The sequence below is a fragment of the Salmo salar genome, chromosome ssa10, assembly GCF_905237065.1.
Source record: "Salmo salar chromosome ssa10, Ssal_v3.1, whole genome shotgun sequence".
NCBI classification, from domain to species: domain Eukaryota; kingdom Metazoa; phylum Chordata; class Actinopteri; order Salmoniformes; family Salmonidae; genus Salmo; species Salmo salar.
This window is the reverse complement of record NC_059451.1, coordinates 30,808,765-30,831,486: the sequence shown is the minus strand read 5'-3', so window position 1 is coordinate 30,831,486 and position 22,722 is coordinate 30,808,765. Positions and strand designations below refer to the sequence as shown.

The window sequence follows — 22,722 nt, the reverse complement described above, 5'->3', positions numbered from 1 at the left end:
CAGAGAAACTTCAACGAGATCCTGAGGCCCATTGTCGTGCCACTCATCCGCTGCCATAACCTTATGTTTCAGCATGATAATGCAAGGCCCGATGTTGTAAGGATCTGTACACATTTCCTGGAAGCTGAAAATGTCCCACTTCTTCCATAGCTTGCATGCTCACCAGATATGTCACCCAATGAGCATGTTTGGGAAGATCTGGATCGACGTGTGTTCCAGCTCCCGCCAATATCCAGCAACTTTGCAAATCCATTGAAGAGTGGGACAACAGTCCATTGGCCACAATCAACAGCCTGATAAACTCTATGCGAAGGAGATGTGTCACACTGCATGAGGCAAATGGTGGTCACACCAGATACTGACTGGTTTTCTGATCCACGCTCTACAGATGCATATCTGTATTCCCAGTCATGTGAAATCCATAGGTTAGGGCCTAATGATTTTATTTAAATCAAATGATTTCCTAATATGAACAGCAAATCTGAAATTATCACATGTAGCATTTATATTTTTGTTCAGTATACATCTGTACGTTTTTATTTCATACATTATTGCATGTAGCATTTTGAGAATTAAAATGAAAATGATACTTGTTCACATTGTCCTCTTCTCATCTCCTTCTCCCTCCCTCCCTCCCTCCCTCCCTCCCTCATGCCACCTTCAGGTCCTCTAGCAGCTCAGTGATGTCTATCTGAGGGATGCAGATTGCTGTTCTACTGCTGTTCATGCCCAGTGCTCCCTGTAGAGTCTTCCCTGCCTTCAGCAGGCTGGGCTGGACCCCTGTCTCCCCCGTTCCCCTGGAGCACAGCAGCACCTCGTTGACCTCCCCCTCGATGCCCCGGGAGAGCACACGCGGGAACACACCCCGCACACGATCCAACACACTCTTCTTCAATGCAGAGTCACGACACACCAGGTTCAACATGAACACACCTGGTGGGGAGGGGTGACAGAGACGGACAGAGGAGGAAGGGTATAATATGGTGAGATACAAGATACACCTCGATAATACCTAGGTCTACAGGCTTTGAAAAACGTAACATTTTATATTTGAGAAAATAAAGCAGGCTAGCTCCTTGAAAGTTATAAAAAAACTTTTACTGTACCTCGAGGTGTCAGCAGTTTGCCAACTCTCTCCAGGAAGGCTGTTTCTACGAAGGCAGGAGGAGGACAGCTCATCCCCAAACTGGGGTCCTTACTGTCCACGTCAAACATGATGACATCATACTGATGACCACCTGGACAGGTAAGAGAATAGTGTTAATCATGTGCATGCTCGAGGTTACAAATTTGCTCTTGAAGCAACCTTTTATTTTCCCCCTCCTACCTTAAATGTGTATCCGGTATCTCTTCCTCATCTCTCTCTCTCTCACCCCCCCTCCCTCCCAGCACTCTCACCTTCTCTCTCACCCCCCCTCCCTCCCAGTACTCTCACCTTCTCTCTCACCCCCCATCCCAGCACTCTCACCTTCTCTCTCACCCCCATCCCAGCACTCTCACCTTCTCTCTCACCCCCCCTCCCTCCCCTCCCAGCACTCTCACCTTCTCTCTCACCCCCCCCTCCTCCCAGCACTCTCACCTTCTCTCTCACCCCCCCCCTCCCTCCCTCCCAGCACTCTCACCTTCTCTCTCACCCCCCCCCTCCCTCCCTCCCAGCACTCTCACCTTCTCTCTCACCCCCCCCCTCCCTCCCTCCCAGCACTCTCACCTTCTCTCTCACCCCCCCCTCCCTCCCTCCCAGCACTCTCACCTTCTCTCTCACCCCCTCCCTCCCTCCCTCCCAGCACTCTCACCTTCTCTCTCACCCCCCCTCCCTCCCTCCCAGCACTCTCACCTTCTCTCTCACCCCCCCCCTCCCTCCCTCCCAGCACTCTCACCTTCTCTCTCACCCCCCTCCCTCCCTCCCTCCCAGCACTCTCACCTTCTCTCTCACCCCCTCCCTCCCTCCCAGCACTCTCACCCCCTTCTCTCTCACCCCCCCCTCCCTCCCTCCCAGCACTCTCACCTTCTCTCTCACCCCCCCTCCCTCCCCTCCCAGCACTCTCACCTTCTCTCTCACCCCCCTCCCTCCCTCCCAGCACTCTCACCTTCTCTCTCACCCCCTCCCTCCCTCCCTCCCAGCACTCTCACCTTCTCTCTCACCCCCCTCCCTCCCAGCACTCTCACCTTCTCTCTCAATGTTGTTAATGCGTTCCAGTCCATCTCCCAGTGTGACAGTGAGCCTGTCATCAGGTGTGAAGCCAAACCATCCCTGAGCCACCTCCAGCACTGCTGGATCCTGCTCCACCACCTCCACCCTGGCTCCGGGTACAAAGTCCCGCAGGAACTGGGGCAGACCTCCTCCACCCAGTCCCACCAGGAGCACTGACACATCTACAGACAAGTTATAGGAGACATGACAGACAGGTGACATTTGGCTGATTCATCAGACCTGTCGTGTCAAGTGACCAAACTTCCTGTAGGCAAAAATAGTGGATTTGAGAAAAAGTGTCAAACACAGAGTGGTATTTGGCAGGTATGTGGGCACAGGGCGACTGACTGGCAGACAATGCTGGCAAATACACCTACCTTTGTTGTGGTCGTTGCCCACGCCTAGCATGGCGAGGCCAGCCACCATGACCCTGTGGTGGGCACAGCATAGATAGCCTTTGTCCACCTCCAGGGCACCACCTGGTGTCTGGGATGGGGTTGTCATGGGGGGAGGGGCAGAGAGCTTGGCTTTCCTTCTGCTCTTCTTATTCTTCTGAGACGAGGCTGCTGCTAAAGTTAAAGAGACGGTTAGCCACTGAACTCACCAAGTAATAAAAACTGTGCGTGTTTGTTCTCACCTGCTGCTGGGTTAGTGAGGCGGCTCTCTGACTGGACCAGTCCGTCGTTACCCAGGAAGACCAGTCTACGGTAGAGCTGACCATCCTCTCCTCTCACATCCTCTACAGAGTACTGACCACTCAGATCACTGGTACCATGACTCACCACCTCCCTCCAACCCAGCTCACCTCCCACCGACAGGAACGGAACCTACAGGGGGAGGGACAGGGATGGAGAGAGGGAGACGGGGAAAATGGGTGAAGGGGGCGAGATGATAGAGAAATTAGGAAACGTATGCTTTTTTAATTACAACGCAAAATAGAATAATCACAACTTCCCTACTTTCTGATTGGCTGGCATCCCAGGGGGGGCGAGTTCCATCACCATGGGGGAGAGCTCTGATTGGACAGCCTGCATGTCGGTATACTCCTGTTCTCTGTGCATGGCCACGACAACCAGACGTCTGAAGTTAGCGCTAGCCGCTAGTTGGCCCCGCCCCTCAGCCAAGCCGTACAGCCAATCAGTCTCTCTGCCCTGAGGCACTGTCGGGGTTGAGACAGGAAGAGCCAGGTTTAGAATGCAGCCAAGAGCAGAAAGGAAAGACAAATATACCCATGTTTTTCCACCCAGGTGTGCCGACATACGACAAATCCTATCCCTCACCTATGAAGATGGCAAAGTGGTTGGCACGGGGAACCTTGGCACCAGGGGGGCAGTCCTGTACGGTGAGGGTGTAGCGGGGTCGCCCAGTGGGGGCGTGGCAGAGGGTCAACGAGGGGGTAGAGGTCGCGTCTGTACCCGTACGGAGCCTCTGTCTCAGCATGGCGTATGCCTGGCGCTCTCTCACCACAGACAGCAGGTCTGCCACCACGGGAAGCCTCACGGGGGCACCATCCTCCCCTTGGCACATCTCCAGGATGGGCATGGGCATTGGCTGACGGAACTTTGTGCAAACCAATACGAAGACAGGCAGAGCGAAGGAAGAGACCTCCTGGCTCTCCGGGTCAGCCAGACAATGGAGCCTCACAGCCCAGCCCACCTACATTAACATTTCAATCATTTCGAAAATGCTCTTATTCTGAGTGAATTGAATAGGTAAGGCAACCATCTATCACTATCAATGCATCTAACCTAAGCCTTTTACCTGGATGAAGTGCTCCACAGCCAGCTTGATGACACTCTCCTGGGCCAGGGTCACACAGACGTAGCGGCCTCCTATACCCAGGACACGACCCACCTACACAAACACAAGGCATAAAGGGTTTATTGCATGTGAATAAACTTTAAGACACATTTTACTAACAGATGTATGTATACAAGAGGTGGCCAACACTCCTGGAGTGCTACTCTTATAATCCCTGTCAAGCTACTCCACACCAGCACACCTCAGCCAGCATCCTCCCAGCTAGAGCCCCCTCCTCCTGGGAGGCCATGGCGTCCAGTGTCCCCTTGTCCAGTGCAGCCTGGTAGCTTCCGTCCTCGTAGGGTGTCTGGGTGGCATCCACCGTCTGGAAGGTCAGGTCTGGGCGCTGCTTGGCATTCTTCTGGTTCATGTGATTCACCACCGTCTCACTAATGTCAATGTTGGTCAGATGTCTGTAGCCGACGTCATACAGCTGCTCACTCAGCTCAGAGTTACCACAGCCCACCACCAAGACCTGAGACAGACGAGACAAGATACGCATGACTGTAAGTCGCGTTGGATAAAAGCGTCTGCTAAAGGACCCTGTCATTTGGATAGGAATTATTCCGTGCGTCATATAATACAAGACTTACATGGCTCTTCAGTAGAAAGAATTTCAGCAGAAGACAAATTGACTGTTGAGTCGGAACATTTTTAGGGGGCATTTTCCTACATGTCAGGTTGTCAGTGCATCTGCTCACCTTATCCCTCGGTTTGATGTATTTGTGCAGCACGCCACAGAGTTTGTTGTAGTCTCCATACCACTCAAAAGCCTTCTCTCCTCTCTTCTTGAAGAAGCGTTCCCAGTACTCTGCAGAACTGAACTCCTCGGCAGTGCGAGGTAGAAGACTCATCTTTGACACTTGCTAGGTTTATATCAGTAGCTAGCTAGCTACTTGTAAACAAACTAACGTTAGGATACTTCCGGTTAGCTTTGAACAAGCTAGCTAAGATTCAGGAACTTGCAGGACATCATAACAGTGTAAAGGTAGCAATTGGTAGATTGTCAATTGGTCCAAAAACGTATTATCAAGTTAGAAATGCTTGGATTTTCAGCTCCCTATCTTCCCCCACATGGCATGTTCACCCGGACATTATTCCGAGCTGTACACAACTACATTTTGATTGGATAGCTCTGAATAGGCGGAGTTCCTAGTCTAATGCTGATTTGCTGAGATTCTTGACAGAAGCCTGTCATTGTCTGATGTAGAACCGGATGTCTTTGCTGCCCGGCTAGTTCTGGTCCGTCGGTGATTATCTTCCGGACAACAAGAGGCATCAACATGGCTGTCCCGGGAGATCTGTGGTCCTCGTAACTGGAAACGCAAATAAACTAGAAGAGGTGGCAGAATGGTTCACATGAATCGATATTCTATGTAGAATAGCTATTATGAACATTAAACTTTGCAGCGTGTGCTGTTTATTAGAGGCTTTACTTAGGCTCTAGCCATGGCAGCCAACCTCTGTGAAGGCATGGACATGACTGACGGGGAATGTGGTGGTGGTTTTAGATTACACCTGCATAGATCAAATGGTTTGATAGCTGTTATTAGCCGCTAAAAATAGATTACGGTTCACCACCAAGATTACGGAGACGTAATTTATAGATCGGCAGGTAAGGGTGCTCTCGAGCGGCTATAAGTTCTTTACCATTCGGCCATCAGATTTGCCACCAATGCTCCTTATAGAACACATCACTGCACTCTATACTCCTCTGTAAACTGGTCATCTCTGTATACCCATCGCAAGACCCACTGGTTGATGCTTATTTATAAAACAACTTTAGGCCTCACTCCCCCCTATCTGAGATCAGGGGCGAAAATCTGATATCAACTTTGGAGGGGACAATTACATGAAATTTTCTCAAGAGCAATTCCTGAGGGGGACACCAAAAGTAGTGCTGTAACACATAGCCTACATTGTAATATGGTAAATGTATATTGAGGAACCAAAGAAATAAGGTGTTTGCCGTACTCCTAACTACCGGTACCCAAAACTACACAACTAATCACAACAGCAATACCATTGCCTTTAACAAATCTTAGTTCAGTCACCAGTTTGAGAGTGGGGGTATCCATGGCATTTTCCAATTATGTTCCTATTTTACAAGTCAAAAAAATTGAGAACCTTTCATAATGTTGCCAAACAAAGACTCAACAAACTTACCTGAGACTCCCTGTCTCTGCCAGTCCCTGCATATCTGTCCCCAACTCTGCTGTCTGTGTGCCATCTGTTGCCTGCTCTGCCTAATGACATCATTGTGAAACATTTCCATTAGAATTTCATTTCTTTCTTATGAACATTTTATCAACTAGTCTTTGAGATATTAGGCTACTAGGGTTCTTACTTTGCGTTTTGGTGTACTGAAAAATACTCTCATTTTTCTACCTGGCTGGCTGGCTGGCTACACACACAGTGTGTAGGTTATTTACAGTAGGAGATGGGCTTCCATCATCTTCAATCATTCTATTTGGGCTTCGATCTAAAAGGTAGCTAGCAAATGTGAAACGGATTAAAATGACAAGAGTTGACAGCTGTATGAGTTCACCATTTACACAACATATGCTGCAACCTTTTGTAATTTTAATAGTTTGTTTCATATTGGCTGGCTTCCAACAATAGCTGAATTTGCAAAGCTAGCGAGCACCAATTCAGTTTCAGTGGTGTTTGCTATAATCTTTGCTACCCGGGTTAAATAAAGGTGAAATAAAATAAATAAATAAAAGTTCACTTGCGACAATTTAGCTTTTGCAACGAGACCATTAAATATATTTAAGACAATGGTAGAAGAGAGTGTAGTTCTGTTCAGTTTGGATTTCAGTTTATCGCTAACCTTATCACAGGGACTTTGAAGCACTAACTTACATCATCTGCATGCTGATTCCATCTTTGACGACGCCACATAAATGGAATAGGTACTAGCTAGCTTAATAGTTAATATTTGCGCGCTAGCTCTGCATATTCAGCTAGTGTGTGTGCGCGATTGACTGGATTAACCTCACGTCAGTTACGTTCATTGAGTGCCTTTCAGACAGTTCTCTCACGTCACCCCGCTCCTCCGCTCTCTCCACTGGCTTCCAGTTGAAGCTCGCATCCGCTACAAGACCATGGTGATTGCCTACGGAGCTGTGAAGGGAACGGCACCTCCATACCTTCAGGCTCTGATCAGGCCCTACACCCAAACAAGGGCACTGCGTTCATCCACCACTGGCCTGCTGGCCCCCCTACCTCTGAGGAAGCACAGTTCCCGCTCAGCCCAGTCAAAACTGTTCGCTGCTCTGGCACCCCAATGGTGGAACAAGCTCCCTCACGACGCCAGGACAGCGGAGTCAATCACCACCTTCCGGAGACACCTGAAACCCCACCTCTTTAAGGAATACCTAGGATAGGATAAAGTAATCCTTCTAACCCCCCCTTAAAAGATTTAGATGCACTATTGTAAAGTGGTTGTTCCACTGGATATCATAAGGTGAATGCACCATTTTGTAAGTCGCTCTGGATAAGAGCGTCTGCTAAATGACTTAAATGTAAATGTAAATGTAGACAGTAGATACGACCCCTCTGTTACCTTGCCAACTAAGGAACTGGCAGTGGATCAAACCATTGTGAGGCAAAGGGTGGGGGGGTTGCAATCTTTTGAAACTTAAAAACGCGCTATTAAGTGTCTATAATCAGCACAATTGCTTTCATTGCGTATTATTAATATTATTTAAATTACATAGTTATGTTTCAGTGATATATTGAGCGGGACAAATCATATTTTTCCCAGGATGGGGGGGTCGTGTCCCCCCCGTCCCCCCCGGGATTTCCGCCCCTGTCTGAGATATCTACTGCAGCCCTGATCCTCCACATACAACACCCGTTCTGCCAGTCACATTCTGTTAAAGGTCCCGAAAGCACACACGTCCCTGGGTCGCTCCTCTTTTCAGTTCGCTGCAGCTAGCGACTGAAACAAACACTCAAACTGGACGGTTTCATCTCAATCTCTTCATTCAAAGACTCAATCGTGGACACTCTTACTGACAGTTGTGACGGGTGGGTATAATTTGTGGAACGTTCCAACAGGAATCTGTTCCTCAGGATAACTGAGGTAAGAATATAACACACACCCACTGAAGATCTCTGCATGCTTGCAGTACCAGTCAAAAGTTTGGACACACCTACTCATTCCAGGGTTTTTCTTTATTTTTAATATTTTCTTCATTGTAGAATAATAGTGAAGACATCTAAAACTATGAAATAACACATGGAATCATGTAGTAACCAAAAAAAGTGTTAAACAAATCAAAATAGATTTTATATTTGAAATTATTCTAAGTAGCCACCCTTTTCCTTGATGACAGCTTTGCACACTCTTTGCATTCTCTCAACCAGCTTCATGAGGTAGTCACCTGGAATGCATTTCAATTAACAGGTGTGCCTTGTTAAAAGTTAATTAGTGGAATTTCTTTACTTCTTAATGTGTTTGAGCCAATCAGTTGTGTTGTGATAAGGTAGGGGTGGTATACAGAAGATAGCCCTATTTGGTAAAATACTAAGTCTGTATTATGGCAAGAACAGATCAAATAGGCAAAGAGAAACGACCGTCCATCATTACTTTAAGATGAAGGTCAGTCAATCAGGAAAATTTCAAGAACTTTTAAAGTTTCGTCAAGTGCAGTCACAAAAACCATCAAGCGCTATGATTAAACAGGCTCTCATGAAAGGAAGACCCAGAGTTACCTCTGCTGCAGAGGATAAGTTCATTAGAGTTACCAGCCTCAGAAATTGCAGCCCAAATAAATGCTTCAGAGTTCAAGTAACAGACACATCTCAACATCAACTGTTCAGAGGAGACTGAATATTGATGATGGCCCCGGAGGAGATGGCTGCAGTTTTACTGGCTCTTAACCAACCGTGCTATTTTGTTAGTTTTTTCGCATTGTTTGTAACTTATTTTGTACATAATGTTGCTGCTACCATCTCTTATGACGGTAGCAGCTTCTAGACATCAGAGCTTCTGGACATCAGAACATCAATTACTCACCTCGAATTGGACAAAGATTTTTCTTTAATGAGTCGGACTGGAAGGATATACTCCAAACACCCGAACAGGCCCTCATCCCTGTCATTTGCAGGTGAAAGAAACTGAGATTTTGTGGAAGGAGATCGGGGTGCTTTGTGAGGATCAGGCGACGAGTGGCTAATCTGCCTTTGCCATCCGTACTGTTAGCCAACGTTCAATCGCTGGAAAATAAATGGGCCGAACTAAAAGCACGTATATCCTACCAACGGGACATTACAAACTGTAATATCTTATGTTTCACCGAGTCGTGGCTGAACGACGACATTAATAACATACAGCTGGCGGGTTATACACTCTATCGGCAGAATAAAACAGCAGCCTCTGGTAAGACACGGGATGGTGGCCTATGTATATTTGTAAACAACAGCTGGTGCACGATATCTAAGGAAGTCTCAAGGTTTTTCTCACCTGAGGTACAGGGAGCCACGATCTACACCCTGAATGGGCCACATCATGACACTATTTTGACGAATCTCAAATATAAAATATATTTTGATTTGTTTAACACTTTTTTGGTTACTACATGATTCCATATGTGTTATTTCATAGTTTTGATATCTTCACTATTATTCTACAATGTAGAAAATAGTCAAAGTAAAGAAAAACCCTTGAATGAGTAGGTGTGTTCAAACTTTTGACTGGAACTGTACATGTCTTTTATCTGAACTGTTACATTGTAGAGCCTAGAGGCCCCGAGACTTTGGATGGGACCCCTGTTTCCAGCCAGACGGATACGACAAAACATAATCAGGACTTAATGCAGGACATTTATTTTACTAGCAGGAGTCTGGGTTTATGCATCACACTTTTCCTGTCTTTATTGAACCAATTGACGGAAACTAATGATAGTGATTATTCCCAGTTTCACTGATGATTTGTAAATTCTCTCTCCTCTCTCTATCATCCCTGTAGTTATGCTGAGCTACCCAAGGAGGTGAAGAACACCATTTCCCATCGGTATCGAGCTCTGGCAGCCACATCTGAACACTTCTCCTCTCAGGACAATGGCACACCAGACAGCAAGAAGAAGAAACAGCTGTTAACCCCTGATCTAGCATCAGATCACATAACCATTAGAGGAATACAAAATCTGACCCTGTATCAGTGGTGGGGCAACTTCTACCTACTCTAACTTATGGGTATCAGAGTCTGAGCCAACCAATCAAACAATTCTGACGTTGAATTTATATAGTGGTGCTTTTGATAAATTGCCTTCAAAAAGTATTCACACCCCTTGACTTTTGACACATTTTGGTGTGTTACACATGGGATTAAAATTGAAAAAGAATTGTCAACGAGCTACACAAAATACTCTATAATGTCTAAGTTGAAGATTTTTTAAATCAATTTATGAAACACAAAACACTAATATATCTTGATTCGATAAGTATTCAACCCCTTGAGTCAATATGTTAGAATCACCTTTGGCAGTGATTACAACTGTGAGTCTTTCTGGGTAAGTTTCTAAGAGCTTTGCACACGTGGATTGTACAATAATTTCAAAACAATATGTTCATTTTTTTTTTCAAGCTCTGTCAAGTTGTTAGTTGATCATTACTACACAGCCATTTAAGTCTTGCCATAGATTTAAGTCAAAACTGTAACTAGGCCACTCAGGAACATTACATGTAGTCTTGGTAAGCAACTCCAGTATATAATTGTCCTTGTGTTTTAGATTATTGTCCGGAAAATATGTAGAGTGGTGCTGTTGTGTTGGATTTGCCCCAAACAACACTTTGTTTTCAGGACATAAAGTTAATTTCTTTGCTGCATTTTTTGCAGTTTTACGTTAGTGCCTTATTGCAAAAAGGATTCATGTTTTGGAATATTTTTTTTGTACTGGCTTTCTTCTTTTCACTCTGTCATTTAGGTTAGTATTGTGGAGTAACTACAATGTTGTTGATCCATCCTCAGTTTTCTGCTATCACACCCTCATGGTGAAATCCCTGAGCAGTTTCCTTCCTTTCCGGCAATTGAGGTAGGAAGGACGCATGTATTTTTGTAGTGACTAGGTGTATTGATACACCATCCAAAGTGTAATTAATAACTTCTCCATGCTCAAAGGGATGTTCAATATCTACTTTTTTTTAATATTTACCCATCTACCAATAGGTGCCCTTTGTGAGGCGTTGGAAAACCTCGCTGGTCTTTGTGTTTCAATCTGTTTTTGAAATTCACTGCTTGACTGAGGGACTTTAAAGATCATTTTATGTGTGGTGTGCAGAGATGAGGCAGTCATTCATGTTAAACACAATTATTGCGTCCGTGCAACTTATGTGACTTGTTAAGCATATTTTTACTCTTGACATTATTTAGGCTTGCCATAACAAAGGGGTTGAATACAATATTGGCTCAAGACATTTCAGCTTTTAATTTGTACACATTTCTAAAAATCTAATTCCACTTTGACATTATGGGGTCTTGTGTGTAGGCCAGTGACACAAAATCTAAATTAATCAATTTTAAATTCAGGCTGTAACACAACAAAATGTGGGAAAAAGTCAAGGGGTTTGAATACTTTCTGAAGGCACTGTATCTGCTTTCCTTACCTGGAAGAACTCAAGATGTATTATGTCCTTTGTCCAACCTGGATTATGTGGGTTTAGAACCAAGACTTTTTGCTTTCTAAAGTGCAGACTTCAAACCAAGACTATACTCATACTGTATGTGTGATGTGTTACTGAGCCAGGTTCTGTGAGTGTGTATGGTGCCCCAAGAGAAGTGTATAATAAACCATTAACATTCTACCATCCTTAGTTTTATTTCTCTTTGTGGAAGGAACACAGTGAATGTTTTCTCTTCTGTTTCTCACATTTCAATTCCCTCCTCCTCTCCACTCTTTTCCCCTCATCACCTCTCCTCGTCTTGTCTCCCCCTTCTCTGGTGAAGGTCCCATGAGTGGACGTGTGTTTTATTGTGGGAAACATTCATGAATGCAGCTGATGGGGGAAACACCTGCAGTAACACATCAACCTCCACTCAAATGGAGTCTTCAGTCAGTATTGACCTGTGAAGGAATGCTCTTCATAATTGGCCTCTTTGGTCCAAGGCCTTCCTTCTGTGTTCACACACCTGAAAGAGCTGGATGGATGGATGGATAGGGGCTATTTGGTGAATGATTCCATGTCTTCCCCTTCTTATGATAGTAAAAGGGTATGTGACTGAGTTATCATCCTCCTAGAATCTAGAGGTTATTGATTTTTACAGATAACTATATTATTTAGAATAGATAATCTTTATTATACCTTGGTATGAATTTGTACATCATTTAATATAGAGAAGTACAATGCACAGGAACATGCAATATTTCAATACATGCAGAGCTAGAGAGCAGCAAGTTTGTCTCTGAACATGTTTCCTACTGGGGGGAGAGGCACTATGTACAGGACAGATGGGTCGAATGAGTTTTATACACAGTACACACATTAGACCTTGTGTGATCACTGATGTTTGAGAGCAGTAGACTTGATAATGTTGGCTTTGCCCCCAATCCCCTTCTAAAAACTATACTTGAAATACAATAAAAGCACTACTCTGATGACCAAACAGTAGAAAAATAATTCCTCTATAAACATATTTGTGGACCGTGCCACAGCAATTGCCTTTCCACAGAAACAAGATACCTGCAGGGGGTTCCATTCATAATGCAATTTGCTAGAATAATTTTAAATCTCAATCACTATAGTGGCCAGTTATGGTAAGTACTAGGCCTATGCATTGATGAAGGTGGTGAATAACACTAACAACTTCTAAAGCTGTCAGTCTTTGAAGGACAGACAGAGAAAGTCTTTGGTTTGTATGAAGAGGCCTCCTCAGCTCCTCTACTGGCGGCCCAGCCTGACGTCGTAGGACACGATGTGGAAGTTGTCCCAGGCGAAAAGCTTCCTCTGGGCATGGTTGTAGTCCACCATGCTGTTGTAACGGTACTTATTCCTGAAGGGTAGAGCCACCTCCTTCCCCTGGCCTGTAGCTGTGTCAAACATGAAGTTGATGGTGGTGTTGGGAGCCGTGTAGCTGGCCACTGTGTACAGACGACCACAGATGATGAAGGCGTTAGCCACGCTGGTCTTCCTGATGCTGGTCTCCCAGCTCCTCTTCACCGCCAGGCTGTGTGGGTCCAGCTGGGACACCACTATGGCTCCTTTAGCCTTGTTGGTGCTGTAGACAGCCCACAGGCCCTGCTCGTCCACCCCCAGGTCCACATCGGTGTAGCCCCCCCAGGAATAGGGGAACTGGCCGTGGAAGCCGGCGTGGGGCAGGTCTCGGCGGGAAGCGATGCTCTCAGATGCCAGGTTGTACCTCAGCAGGGTGCGGCTGCGGCGGCGCTGGTAGTACAGAGAGCCGCGGTACAGAGTTGCTCCTGTACTCTCCACTGGCTCCGGTAATAGCAACACCTTGTGATAGACCATGATAATACAGTCCGGTCAATGGTCACACTTTACATTATACCTCAATATGTTATCATGGTTAAGGTAAAGGTTGGTTAGGGAGAAGGTAATCTGATCCTAGATCAGTGGTTAAGGTTAGACTCTAGGACTATCCCATGCCAGTCAGTCAGTCACCCACCTTGGAGGGGAAGCCTTTAGAGAGCTGATCAATGTCTTCGTAACCAAAGAGCTGTCTGACCTCTGACCCCACTGTATCAATGCGCCACACCATCTTTCCTCCATAGGGCGCCACAGCTTCTGGGTCCTGCATCCACACACCGTATTTACCAGCTATACTGTCAGCCTTACGATGGGACACTGGCTCACCTATTGATATCAACTCTCCACAGCCTGTGAGAGAGGAGGGGAGAGTTAGAGACATTAAGAGAGATATGGGAGGAGGGGAGAGTTAGAGACATTAAGAGAGAGATGGGAGGAGGGGAGAGTTAGAGACATTAAGAGAGAGATGGGGAGGAGGGGAGAGTTAGAGACATTAAGAGAGAGATGGGGAGGAGGGGAGAGTTAGAGACATTAAGAGAGAGATGGGGAGGAGGGGAGAGTTAGAGACATTAAGAGAGAGATGGGAGGAGGGGAGAGTTAGAGACATTAAGAGAGAGATGGGGAGGGGCGAGTTAGAGACATTAAGAGAGATATGGGAGGAGGGGAGCGTTAGAGACATTAAGAGAGAGATGGGGAGGAGGGGAGAGTTAGAGACATTAGGAGAGAGATGGGGAGGAGGGGAGAGTTAGAGACATTAAGAGAGAGATGGGGAGGGCAGTTAGAGACATTAAGAGAGAGATGGGAGGAGGGGAGAGTTAGAGACATTAAGAGAGAGATGGGGAGGAGGGGAGAGTTAGAGACATTAAGAGAGAGATGGGAGGAGGGGAGAGTTAGAGACATTAAGAGAGAGATGGGAGGAGGGGAGAGTTAGAGACATTAAGAGAGAGATGGGAGGAGGGGAGAGTTAGAGACATTAAGAGAGAGATGGGAGGAGGGGAGTTAGAGACATTAAGAGAGAGATGGGGAGGAGGGGAGAGTTAGAGACATTAAGAGAGAGATGGGAGGAGGGGAGAGTTAGAGACATTAAGAGAGAGATGGGAGGAGGGGAGAGTTAGAGACATTAAGAGAGATGGGGAGGAGGGGAGAGTTAGAGACATTAAGAGAGAGATGGGGAGGAGGGGAGCGTTAGAGACATTAAGAGAGAGATGGGAGGAGGGGAGAGTTAGAGACATTAGGAGAGAGATGGGGAGGAGGGGAGAGTTAGAGACATTAAGAGAGAGATGGGGAGGAGGGGGAGTTAGAGACATTAAGAGAGAGATGGGAGTAGGGGAGAGTTAGAGACATTAAGAGAGAGATGGGAGGAGGGGAGAGTTAGAGACATTAAGAGAGAGATGGGAGGAGGGGAGAGTTAGAGACATTAAGAGAGAGATGGGAGGAGGGGAGAGTTAGAGACATTAAGAGAGAGATGGGGAGGAGGGGAGAGTTAGAGACATTAAGAGAGAGATGGGAGGAGGGGAGAGTTAGAGACATTAAGAGAGAGAAGGGAGGAGGGGAGAGTTAGAGACATTAAGAGAGAGATGGGAGGAGGGGAGAGTTAGAGACATTAAGAGAGAGATGGGAGGAGGGGAGAGTTAGAGACATTAAGAGAGAGATGGGGAGGAGGGGAGAGTTAGAGACATTAAGAGAGAGATGGGGAGGGCAGTTAGAGACATTAAGAGAGAGATGGGAGGAGGGGAGAGTTAGAGACATTAAGAGAGAGATGGGAGGAGGGGAGAGTTAGAGACATTAAGAGAGAGATGGGAGGAGGGAGAGTTAGAGACATTAAGAGAGAGATGGGAGGAGGGGAGAGTTAGAGACATTAAGAGAGAGATGGGAGGAGGGGAGAGTTAGAGACATTAAGAGAGAGATGGGGAGGAGGGAGAGTTAGAGACATTAAGAGAGAGATGGGGAGGGCAGTTTGAGACATTAAGAGAGAGATGGGAGGAGGGGAGAGTTAGAGACATTAAGAGAGAGATGGGAGGAGGGGAGAGTTAGAGACATTAAGAGAGAGATGGGAGGAGGGGAGAGTTAGAGACATTAAGAGAGAGATGGGGAGGAGGGGAGAGTTAGAGACATTAAGAGAGAGATGGGATGAGGGGAGAGTTACAGACATTAAGAGAGAGATGGGAGGAGGGGAGAGTTAGAGACATTAAGAGAGAGATGGGGAGGAGGGGGGAGTTAGAGACATTAAGAGAGAGATGGGAGGAGGGGAGAGTTAGAGACATTAAGAGAGAGATGGGAGGAGGGGAGAGTTAGAGACATTAAGAGAGATGGGAGGAGGGGAGAGTTAGAGACATTAAGAGAGAGATGGGAGGAGGGGAGAGTTAGAGACATTAAGAGAGAGATGGGAGGAGGGGAGAGTTAGAGACATTAAGAGAGAGATGGGAGGAGGGGAGAGTTAGAGACATTAAGAGAGAGATGGGAGGAGGGGAGAGTTAGAGACATTAAGAGAGAGATGGGAGGAGGGGAGAGTTAGAGACATTAAGAGAGAGATGGGAGGAGGGGAGAGTTAGAGACATTAAGAGAGAGATGGGCGGAGGAGAGTTAGAGACATTAAGAGAGAGATGGGGAGGAGGGGAGAGTTAGAGACATTAAGAGAGAGATGGGAGGAGGGGAGAGTTAGAGACATTAAGAGAGAGATGGGAGGAGGGGAGAGTTAGAGACATTAAGAGAGAGATGGGAGGAGGGGAGAGTTAGAGACATTAAGAGAGAGATGGGAGGAGGGGAGAGTTAGAGACATTAAGAGAGAGATGGGAGGAGGGGAGAGTTAGAGACATTAAGAGAGAGATGGGGAGGAGGGGAGAGTTAGAGACATTAAGAGAGAGATGGGAGGAGGGGAGAGTTAGAGACATTAAGAGAGAGATGGGAGGAGGGGAGAGTTAGAGACATTAAGAGAGAGATGGGAGGAGGGGAGAGTTAGAGACATTAAGAGAGAGATGGGAGGAGGGGAGAGTTAGAGACATTAAGAGAGAGATGGGAGGAGGGGAGAGTTAGAGACATTAAGAGAGAGATGGGAGGAGGGGAGAGTTAGAGACATTAAGAGAGAGATGGGAGGAGGGGAGAGTTAGAGACATTAAGAGAGAGATGGGAGGAGGGGAGAGTTAGAGACATTAAGAGAGAGATGGGGAGGAGGGGAGAGTTAGAGACATTAAGAGAGAGATGGGAGGAGGGGAGAGTTAGAGACATTAAGAGAGAGATGGGAGGAGGGGAGAGTTAGAGACATTAAGAGAGAGATGGGAGGAGGGGAGAGTTAGAGACATTAAGAGAGAGATGGGAGGAGGGGAGAGTTAGAGACATTAAGAGAGAGATGGGAGGAGGGAGAGTTAGAGACATTAAGAGAGAGATGGGAGGAGGGGAGAGTTAGAGACATTAAGAGAGAGATGGGAGTGGGAGAGTTAGAGACATTAAGAGAGAGATGGGAGGAGGGGAGAGTTAGAGACATTAAGAGAGAGATGGGAGGAGGGGAGAGTTAGAGACATTAAGAGAGAGATGGGGAGGGCAGTTAGAGACATTAAGAGAGAGATGGGAGTAGGGGAGAGTTAGAGACATTAAGAGAGAGATGGGAGGAGGGGAGAGTTAGAGACATTAAGAGAGAGATGGGAGGAGGGAGAGTTAGAGACATTAAGAGAGAGATGGGAGGAGGGGAGAGTTAGAGACATTAAGAGAGAGATGGGGAGGAGGGGAGAGTTAGAGACATTAAGAGAGAGATGGGAGGAGGGGAGAGTTAGAGACATTAAGAGAGAGATGGGAGGAGGAGAGTTAGAGACATTAAGAGAGAGATGGTGAGGAGGGGAGAGTTAGAGACATTAAGAGAGAGATGGGAGGAGGGGAGAGTTAGAGACATTAAGAGAGAGATGGGAGGAGGGGAGAGTTAGAGACATTAAGAGAGAGATGGGAGGAGGGGAGAGTTAGAGACATTAAGAGAGAGATGGGGAGGAGGGGAGAGTTAGAGTCATTAAGAGAGAGATGGGGAGGGCAGTTTGAGACATTAAGAGAGATGGGAGGAGGGGAGAGTTAGAGACATTAAGAGAGAGATGGGAGGAGGGGAGAGTTAGAGACATTAAGAGAGAGATGGGAGGAGGGGAGAGTTAGAGACATTAAGAGAGAGATGGGAGGAGGGGAGAGTTAGAGACATTAAGAGAGAGATGGGGAGGAGGGGGGAGTTAGAGACATTAAGAGAGAGATGGGAGGAGGGGAGAGTTAGAGACATTAAGAGAGAGATGGGAGGAGGGGAGAGTTAGAGACATTAAGAGAGAGATGGGGAGGAGGAGAGTTAGAGACATTAAGAGAGAGATGGGAGGAGGGGAGAGTTAGAGACATTAAGAGAGAGATGGGAGGAGGGGAGAGTTAGAGACATTAAGAGAGAGATGGTGAGGAGGGAAGAGTTAGAGACATTAAGAGAGAGATGGGAGGAGGGGAGAGTTAGAGACATTAAGAGAGAGATGGGAGGAGGGGAGTTAGAGACATTAAGAGAGAGATGGGAGGAGGGGAGAGTTAGAGACATTAAGAGAGAGATGGGAGGAGGGAGAGTTAGAGACATTAAGAGAGAGATGGGAGGAGGGGAGAGTTAGAGACATTAAGAGAGAGATGGGAGGAGGGGAGAGTTAGAGACATTAAGAGAGAGATGGGAGGAGGGGAGAGTTAGAGACATTAAGAGAGAGATGGGGAGGAGGGGGGAGTTAGAGACATTAAGAGAGAGATGGGAGGAGGGGAGAGTTAGAGACATTAAGAGAGAGATGGGGAGGAGGGGAGAGCTAGAGACATTAAGAGAGAGATGGGAGGAGGGGAGAGTTAGAGACATTAAGAGAGAGATGGGAGGAGGGGAGAGTTAGAGACATTAAGAGAGAGATGGGAGGAGGGGAGAGTTAGAGACATTAAGAGAGAGATGGGAGGAGGGGAGAGTTAGAGACATTAAGAGAGAGATGGGAGGAGGGGAGAGTTAGAGACATTAAGAAAGAGATGGGAGGAGGGGAGAGTTAGAGACATTAAGAGAGAGATGGGAGGAGGGGAGAGTTAGAGACATTAAGAGAGAGATGGTGAGGAGGGGAGAGTTAGAGACATTAAGAGAGAGATGGGAGGAGGGAGAGTTAGAGACATTAAGAGAGAGATGGGAGGAGGGGAGAGTTAGAGACATTAAGAGAGAGATGGGAGGAGGGCAGTTAGAGACATTAAGAGAGAGATGGGAGGAGGGGAGAGTTAGAGACATTAAGAGAGATGGGAGGAGGGGAGAGTTAGAGACATTAAGAGAGAGATGGGAGGAGGGGAGAGTTAGAGACATTAAGAGAGAGATGGGGAGGAGGGGAGAGTTAGAGACATTAAGAGAGAGATGGGAGGAGGGCAGTTAGAGACATTAAGAGAGAGATGGGAGGAGGGGAGAGTTAGAGACATTAAGAGAGATGGGAGGAGGGGAGAGTTAGAGACATTAAGAGAGAGATGGGAGGAGGGGAGAGTTAGAGACATTAAGAGAGAGATGGGAGGAGGGGAGAGTTAGAGACATTAAGAGAGAGATGGGAGGAGGGGAGAGTTAGAGACATTAAGAGAGAGATGGGGAGAGTTAGAGACATTAAGAGAGAGATGGGGAGGGCAGTTAGAGACATTAAGAGAGAGATGGTGAGGAGGGGAGAGTTAGAGACATTAAGAGAGAGATGGGAGGAGGGGAGAGTTAGAGACATTAAGAGAGAGATGGGAGGAGGAGAGTTAGAGACATTAAGAAAGAGATGGGAGGAGGGAGAGTTAGAGACATTAAGAGAGAGATGGGAGGAGGGGAGAGTTAGAGACATTAAGAGAGAGATGGGAGGAGGGGAGAGTTAGAGACATTAAGAGAGAGATGGGAGGAGGGGAGTTAGAGACATTAATAGAGAGATGGGAGGAGGGGAGAGTTAGAGACATTAAGAGAGAGATGGGAGGAGGGGAGTTAGAGACATTAAGAGAGAGATGGGGAGGAGGGGAGAGTTAGAGACATTAAGAGAGAGATGGGAGGAGGGGAGAGTTAGAGACATTAAGAGAGAGATGGGAGGAGGGGAGAGTTAGAGACATTAAGAGAGAGATGGGAGGAGGGGAGAGTTAGAGACATTAAGAGAGAGATGGGAGGAGGGGAGAGTTAGAGACATTAAGAGAGAGATGGGAGGAGGGGGAGAGTTAGAGACATTAAGAGAGAGATGGGAGGAGGGAGAGTTAGAGACATTAAGAGAGAGATGGGAGGAGGGGAGAGTTAGAGACATTAAGAGAGAGATGGGAGGAGGGGAGAGTTAGAGACATTAAGAGAGAGATGGGAGGGGGGAGAGTTAGAGACATTAAGAGAGAGATGGGAGGAGGGGAGAGTTAGAGACATTAAGAGAGAGATGGGAGGAGGGGAGAGTTAGAGGGACAGGGTTGTTAGAGGTGTCTATTTTAGACTATTGAGATGAACCCTGTAAGAGAGAGAGACAGAGAGACAGAGAGACAGAGAGAGTGACATTTGAAATGTATTTATTCTTTTGTGAGTGTAATGTTTACTGTACATTTTTTATTGTTTACTTCACTTTTGTTTATTAAACATATGTTTCCCATGCCAATAAAGCCCCTTAAATTTGCATTTAAATTGAAGCAAGTGAGTGAGTGAGTGAGTGAGTGAGTGAGTGAGTGAGTGAGTGAGTGAGTGAGTGAGTGAGTGAGTGAGAGAGAGAGAGAGAGAGGAAGAGGTATGTGTAGAGATGATCTGTAGTAAATCATGTTGTTGGATGGGGGACGGAGGGAAGAAGTCATGGCTTCTGAAAGATATGAGAGATGATCATCAGTCAGTAGAGACACATAGTAGGTCTACAGCGTGTTGGTTCGACATACCCGATGAGTGTGTGTGTGATACAGAGTAAGTACAGCACCAGCTGATCAGATGCAGGAAGGAATCCTTCACCAGCTCAAGTCTCTCACTCAGAGAATGATCAGGCTGCTGTACATTTACCAATTCCTAAAATACCTTCAGAATATTCAAGACAGAATGGTGTGTGTGAGGCAGAGAAGGGGGGTGTAACTCTGGATGTAAGGTTAAATATAAAGGTGTTACAGGCACAGCCATCACTGATATGAATTATTCCAGTTCAGCATGTTTATTTTGTTGATGTTCCAGTCTTTTCCAAGATGTGACAGAAACGGCAGCTGAAATGTGCCGAGGTAATCTCATCATAGATGTGCCCCTCAGTGTGTTCAGAGAGCTGCACTGGATCTCACTCCCTCCGGCACTAAATATACAAACACATGCTCTGGTGTTGGTATTTGCCCTAATATTTGCCCAGGTTTTGCCCTGGTATTCTGTGGGTCAGCTGTATGGGGGGAGAGGGGGTTACTGTGTAATAATAATGGGGCTGTTGGGAACGCGTCAGGTTAATGAACTATTTGATACTCTAGGTGGGTGTTCAGGACAGCCGTGTGTTCAGGTGTGTGCTCACCTGTGCTGTCCTCTCGGCCCTCAGGACTAGGAGCAGGAATCTCAGTCACCTCAGCCTTCAACTCCTGGAGCACTGGATTACCACCATATTGCCATGCTGGGTCTGGAGTGAGGGGGGGGGGGGGGGGGAAGAGTTAGAGGCGGGGGGGGGTTACAATGGAACTCTGCGGCACTGGCTATGCTGGCCCAAACAAGCCCGAATCATTGTCCTGGCACAAACTGGCTACATTTACAGATAGGATAGCTTTACTACAAATAAGCGGTTCTGGAAGTGCACCAGTTATGATCAGTACAAGTGCAAAGGTCGCATCACCCTCACTGCCAGGCGTATCACCAAGATAACGGGAGAACACAACAATGCCATGTACGGATCAGAGATTGTAGAGGGTTGGCTGGTTTTGAAGGAGGAACTGGAGACCCAGAAGTGTGAATGCCTGTTCGCCGGTTGTGTTTGTGTTGAGTAAGCCCTGGCCTTTTGAACAGGAGGACCTATAGAACAACCAGAGAGCTACCGTGGCAGGGCGGGTGGACAGCTGTTCCTCCAGCATGGCAGTGGGCCAGGACCATAAAGGTTTCTTATCTTCACAATGACATACAACCTGGATTTCCTGTGCCAGTCCTCATCCTGGTGTGTAGATGGGTCATTCAAAGGGGCCCCACCTTTGTTTCAGCAGTTGTACACCTTTTCGTGGCAGCAACAGTCAACCGTGATTCCAGCAGCCTATATTTTGCAGCCCTATAAGTCTGAGGTAAGCATCAGCAATTAGCATATTATTGATGTTGTATGAAGGGTTCATAAAACATATTTTTTACAGCAATGTTGAGTTGAACATGCAATTCATCTTATGCCTATATATTTAATTTTTTTAGGCTATATACACTCTTGTGTTGGAGGCACTGAGGAGCCTGAGATGAAACCAGACTCCATCATGACTGACTTAGCACCAGTAGCTGTGAAGGCCTTGTTGTTTCAAGAGGTACACATTCAGGGTTCCTTCGTCCATCTCAGCCAGAACTTTTGGCGGTATGTGGAAGATGAATTTATCCCGAGCCATGAAGAGCTGGTATCAATGTACCGCAGAGACTCCAACTCCAGCGCTTGCATTCGTCCGATGTGGAGAGATGCTATGAGGAGCTGGAGGAGCTGATATTAACCACTTACTCTGAGGACCGGGAGCTGCACGATGTTGTGTGACACTGTGAGTACAGATTCATTAGGGCCTGGAGATTATTTCGAGAAGTCACCAGAAGAGCTCCAGCATTTGCCAAAGGTACGTTCTGTTAAAACAGTAGGCCTATAGACCTAATATTTATTATTATGACAGTATTAAAGCATTGCACGGTGTCTAATGTCTCTATGTATATTTCAGAAATGTGGAACTACTATGATGTTGTCGAGCAGAAAGACTTTGTGAAGACCAACAACCCACTGGACACACAGTGGTTGAATCAACACTTTTTCCACTGAATTTCAATGAATTGACATCTGTGCCCAGTGGGAAGGCACTGGAGGACTAGCATCAGGCCTTCAGGGCTCTTGTTGGTGCCACACACCCCACAGTTTTGGAGTTCATCGATGCCCTGCAACAACAACAGGCTCTTGTTGGTGCCACACACCCCACGGTTTTGGAGTTCATCGATGCCCTGCAACAACAACAGGCTCTTGTTGGTGCCACACACCCCACGGTTTTGGAGTTCATCGATGCCCTGCAACAACAACAGGCTCTTGTTGGTGCCACACACCCCACGGTTTTGGAGTTCATCGATGCCCTGCAAC

General features: G+C 46.7%; 2 protein-coding genes and 1 long non-coding RNA gene across 5 annotated transcripts in view; 1 reads left to right on the top strand and 2 right to left on the bottom strand.

Moving 5' to 3' along the window:
* Window positions 1–620: 620 nt before the first annotated feature.
* On the bottom strand, window positions 621–5,166 carry LOC106613973 (eEF1A lysine and N-terminal methyltransferase). Of its 2 annotated transcripts, none has more exons than XM_014216856.2 (10): window positions 4,693–5,166; window positions 4,194–4,466; window positions 3,953–4,045; window positions 3,472–3,847; window positions 3,151–3,350; window positions 2,829–3,018; window positions 2,569–2,757; window positions 2,167–2,373; window positions 1,107–1,238; window positions 621–933 (listed from the first exon to the last, which is right to left on the bottom strand). In XM_014216856.2, the coding sequence occupies exons 1-10, from the start codon at window positions 4,843–4,845 to the stop codon at window positions 650–652; spliced, it is 2,097 nt and encodes a 698-aa protein (XP_014072331.1). In that variant the 5' UTR covers window positions 4,846–5,166; the 3' UTR covers window positions 621–649. The 2 variants fall into 2 exon arrangements, with proteins under 2 accessions (XP_014072331.1, XP_014072330.1); XM_014216855.2 differs by having other exon boundaries at window positions 2,569–2,760; window positions 4,693–5,163.
* A 7,106-nt stretch (window positions 5,167–12,272) lies between these two features.
* The window catches only part of LOC106613972 (myocilin), a 15,117-nt gene continuing 4,667 nt past the window's right edge, over window positions 12,273–22,722 (bottom strand). For both annotated transcript variants that reach the window (XM_014216854.2, XM_014216853.2), the window contains 3 exons: window positions 20,947–21,048; window positions 13,623–13,834; window positions 12,273–13,450 (listed from right to left, as the gene is read on the bottom strand). In XM_014216854.2, coding sequence (XP_014072329.2) covers window positions 12,878–13,450; window positions 13,623–13,834; window positions 20,947–21,048 — 887 coding nt within the window. In that variant the 3' untranslated portion in view covers window positions 12,273–12,877. The remainder of the gene's footprint in view (window positions 13,451–13,622; window positions 13,835–20,946; window positions 21,049–22,722) is intronic.
* Window positions 21,099–22,722, top strand: part of LOC123724398 (uncharacterized) — a 2,058-nt gene continuing 434 nt past the window's right edge. The window contains exons 1-3 of the long non-coding RNA XR_006756931.1: window positions 21,099–21,694; window positions 21,816–22,216; window positions 22,316–22,722. The exon at window positions 22,316–22,722 is cut by the window's right edge and continues 434 nt beyond it. This is a non-coding gene — a long non-coding RNA (uncharacterized lncRNA). The remainder of the gene's footprint in view (window positions 21,695–21,815; window positions 22,217–22,315) is intronic.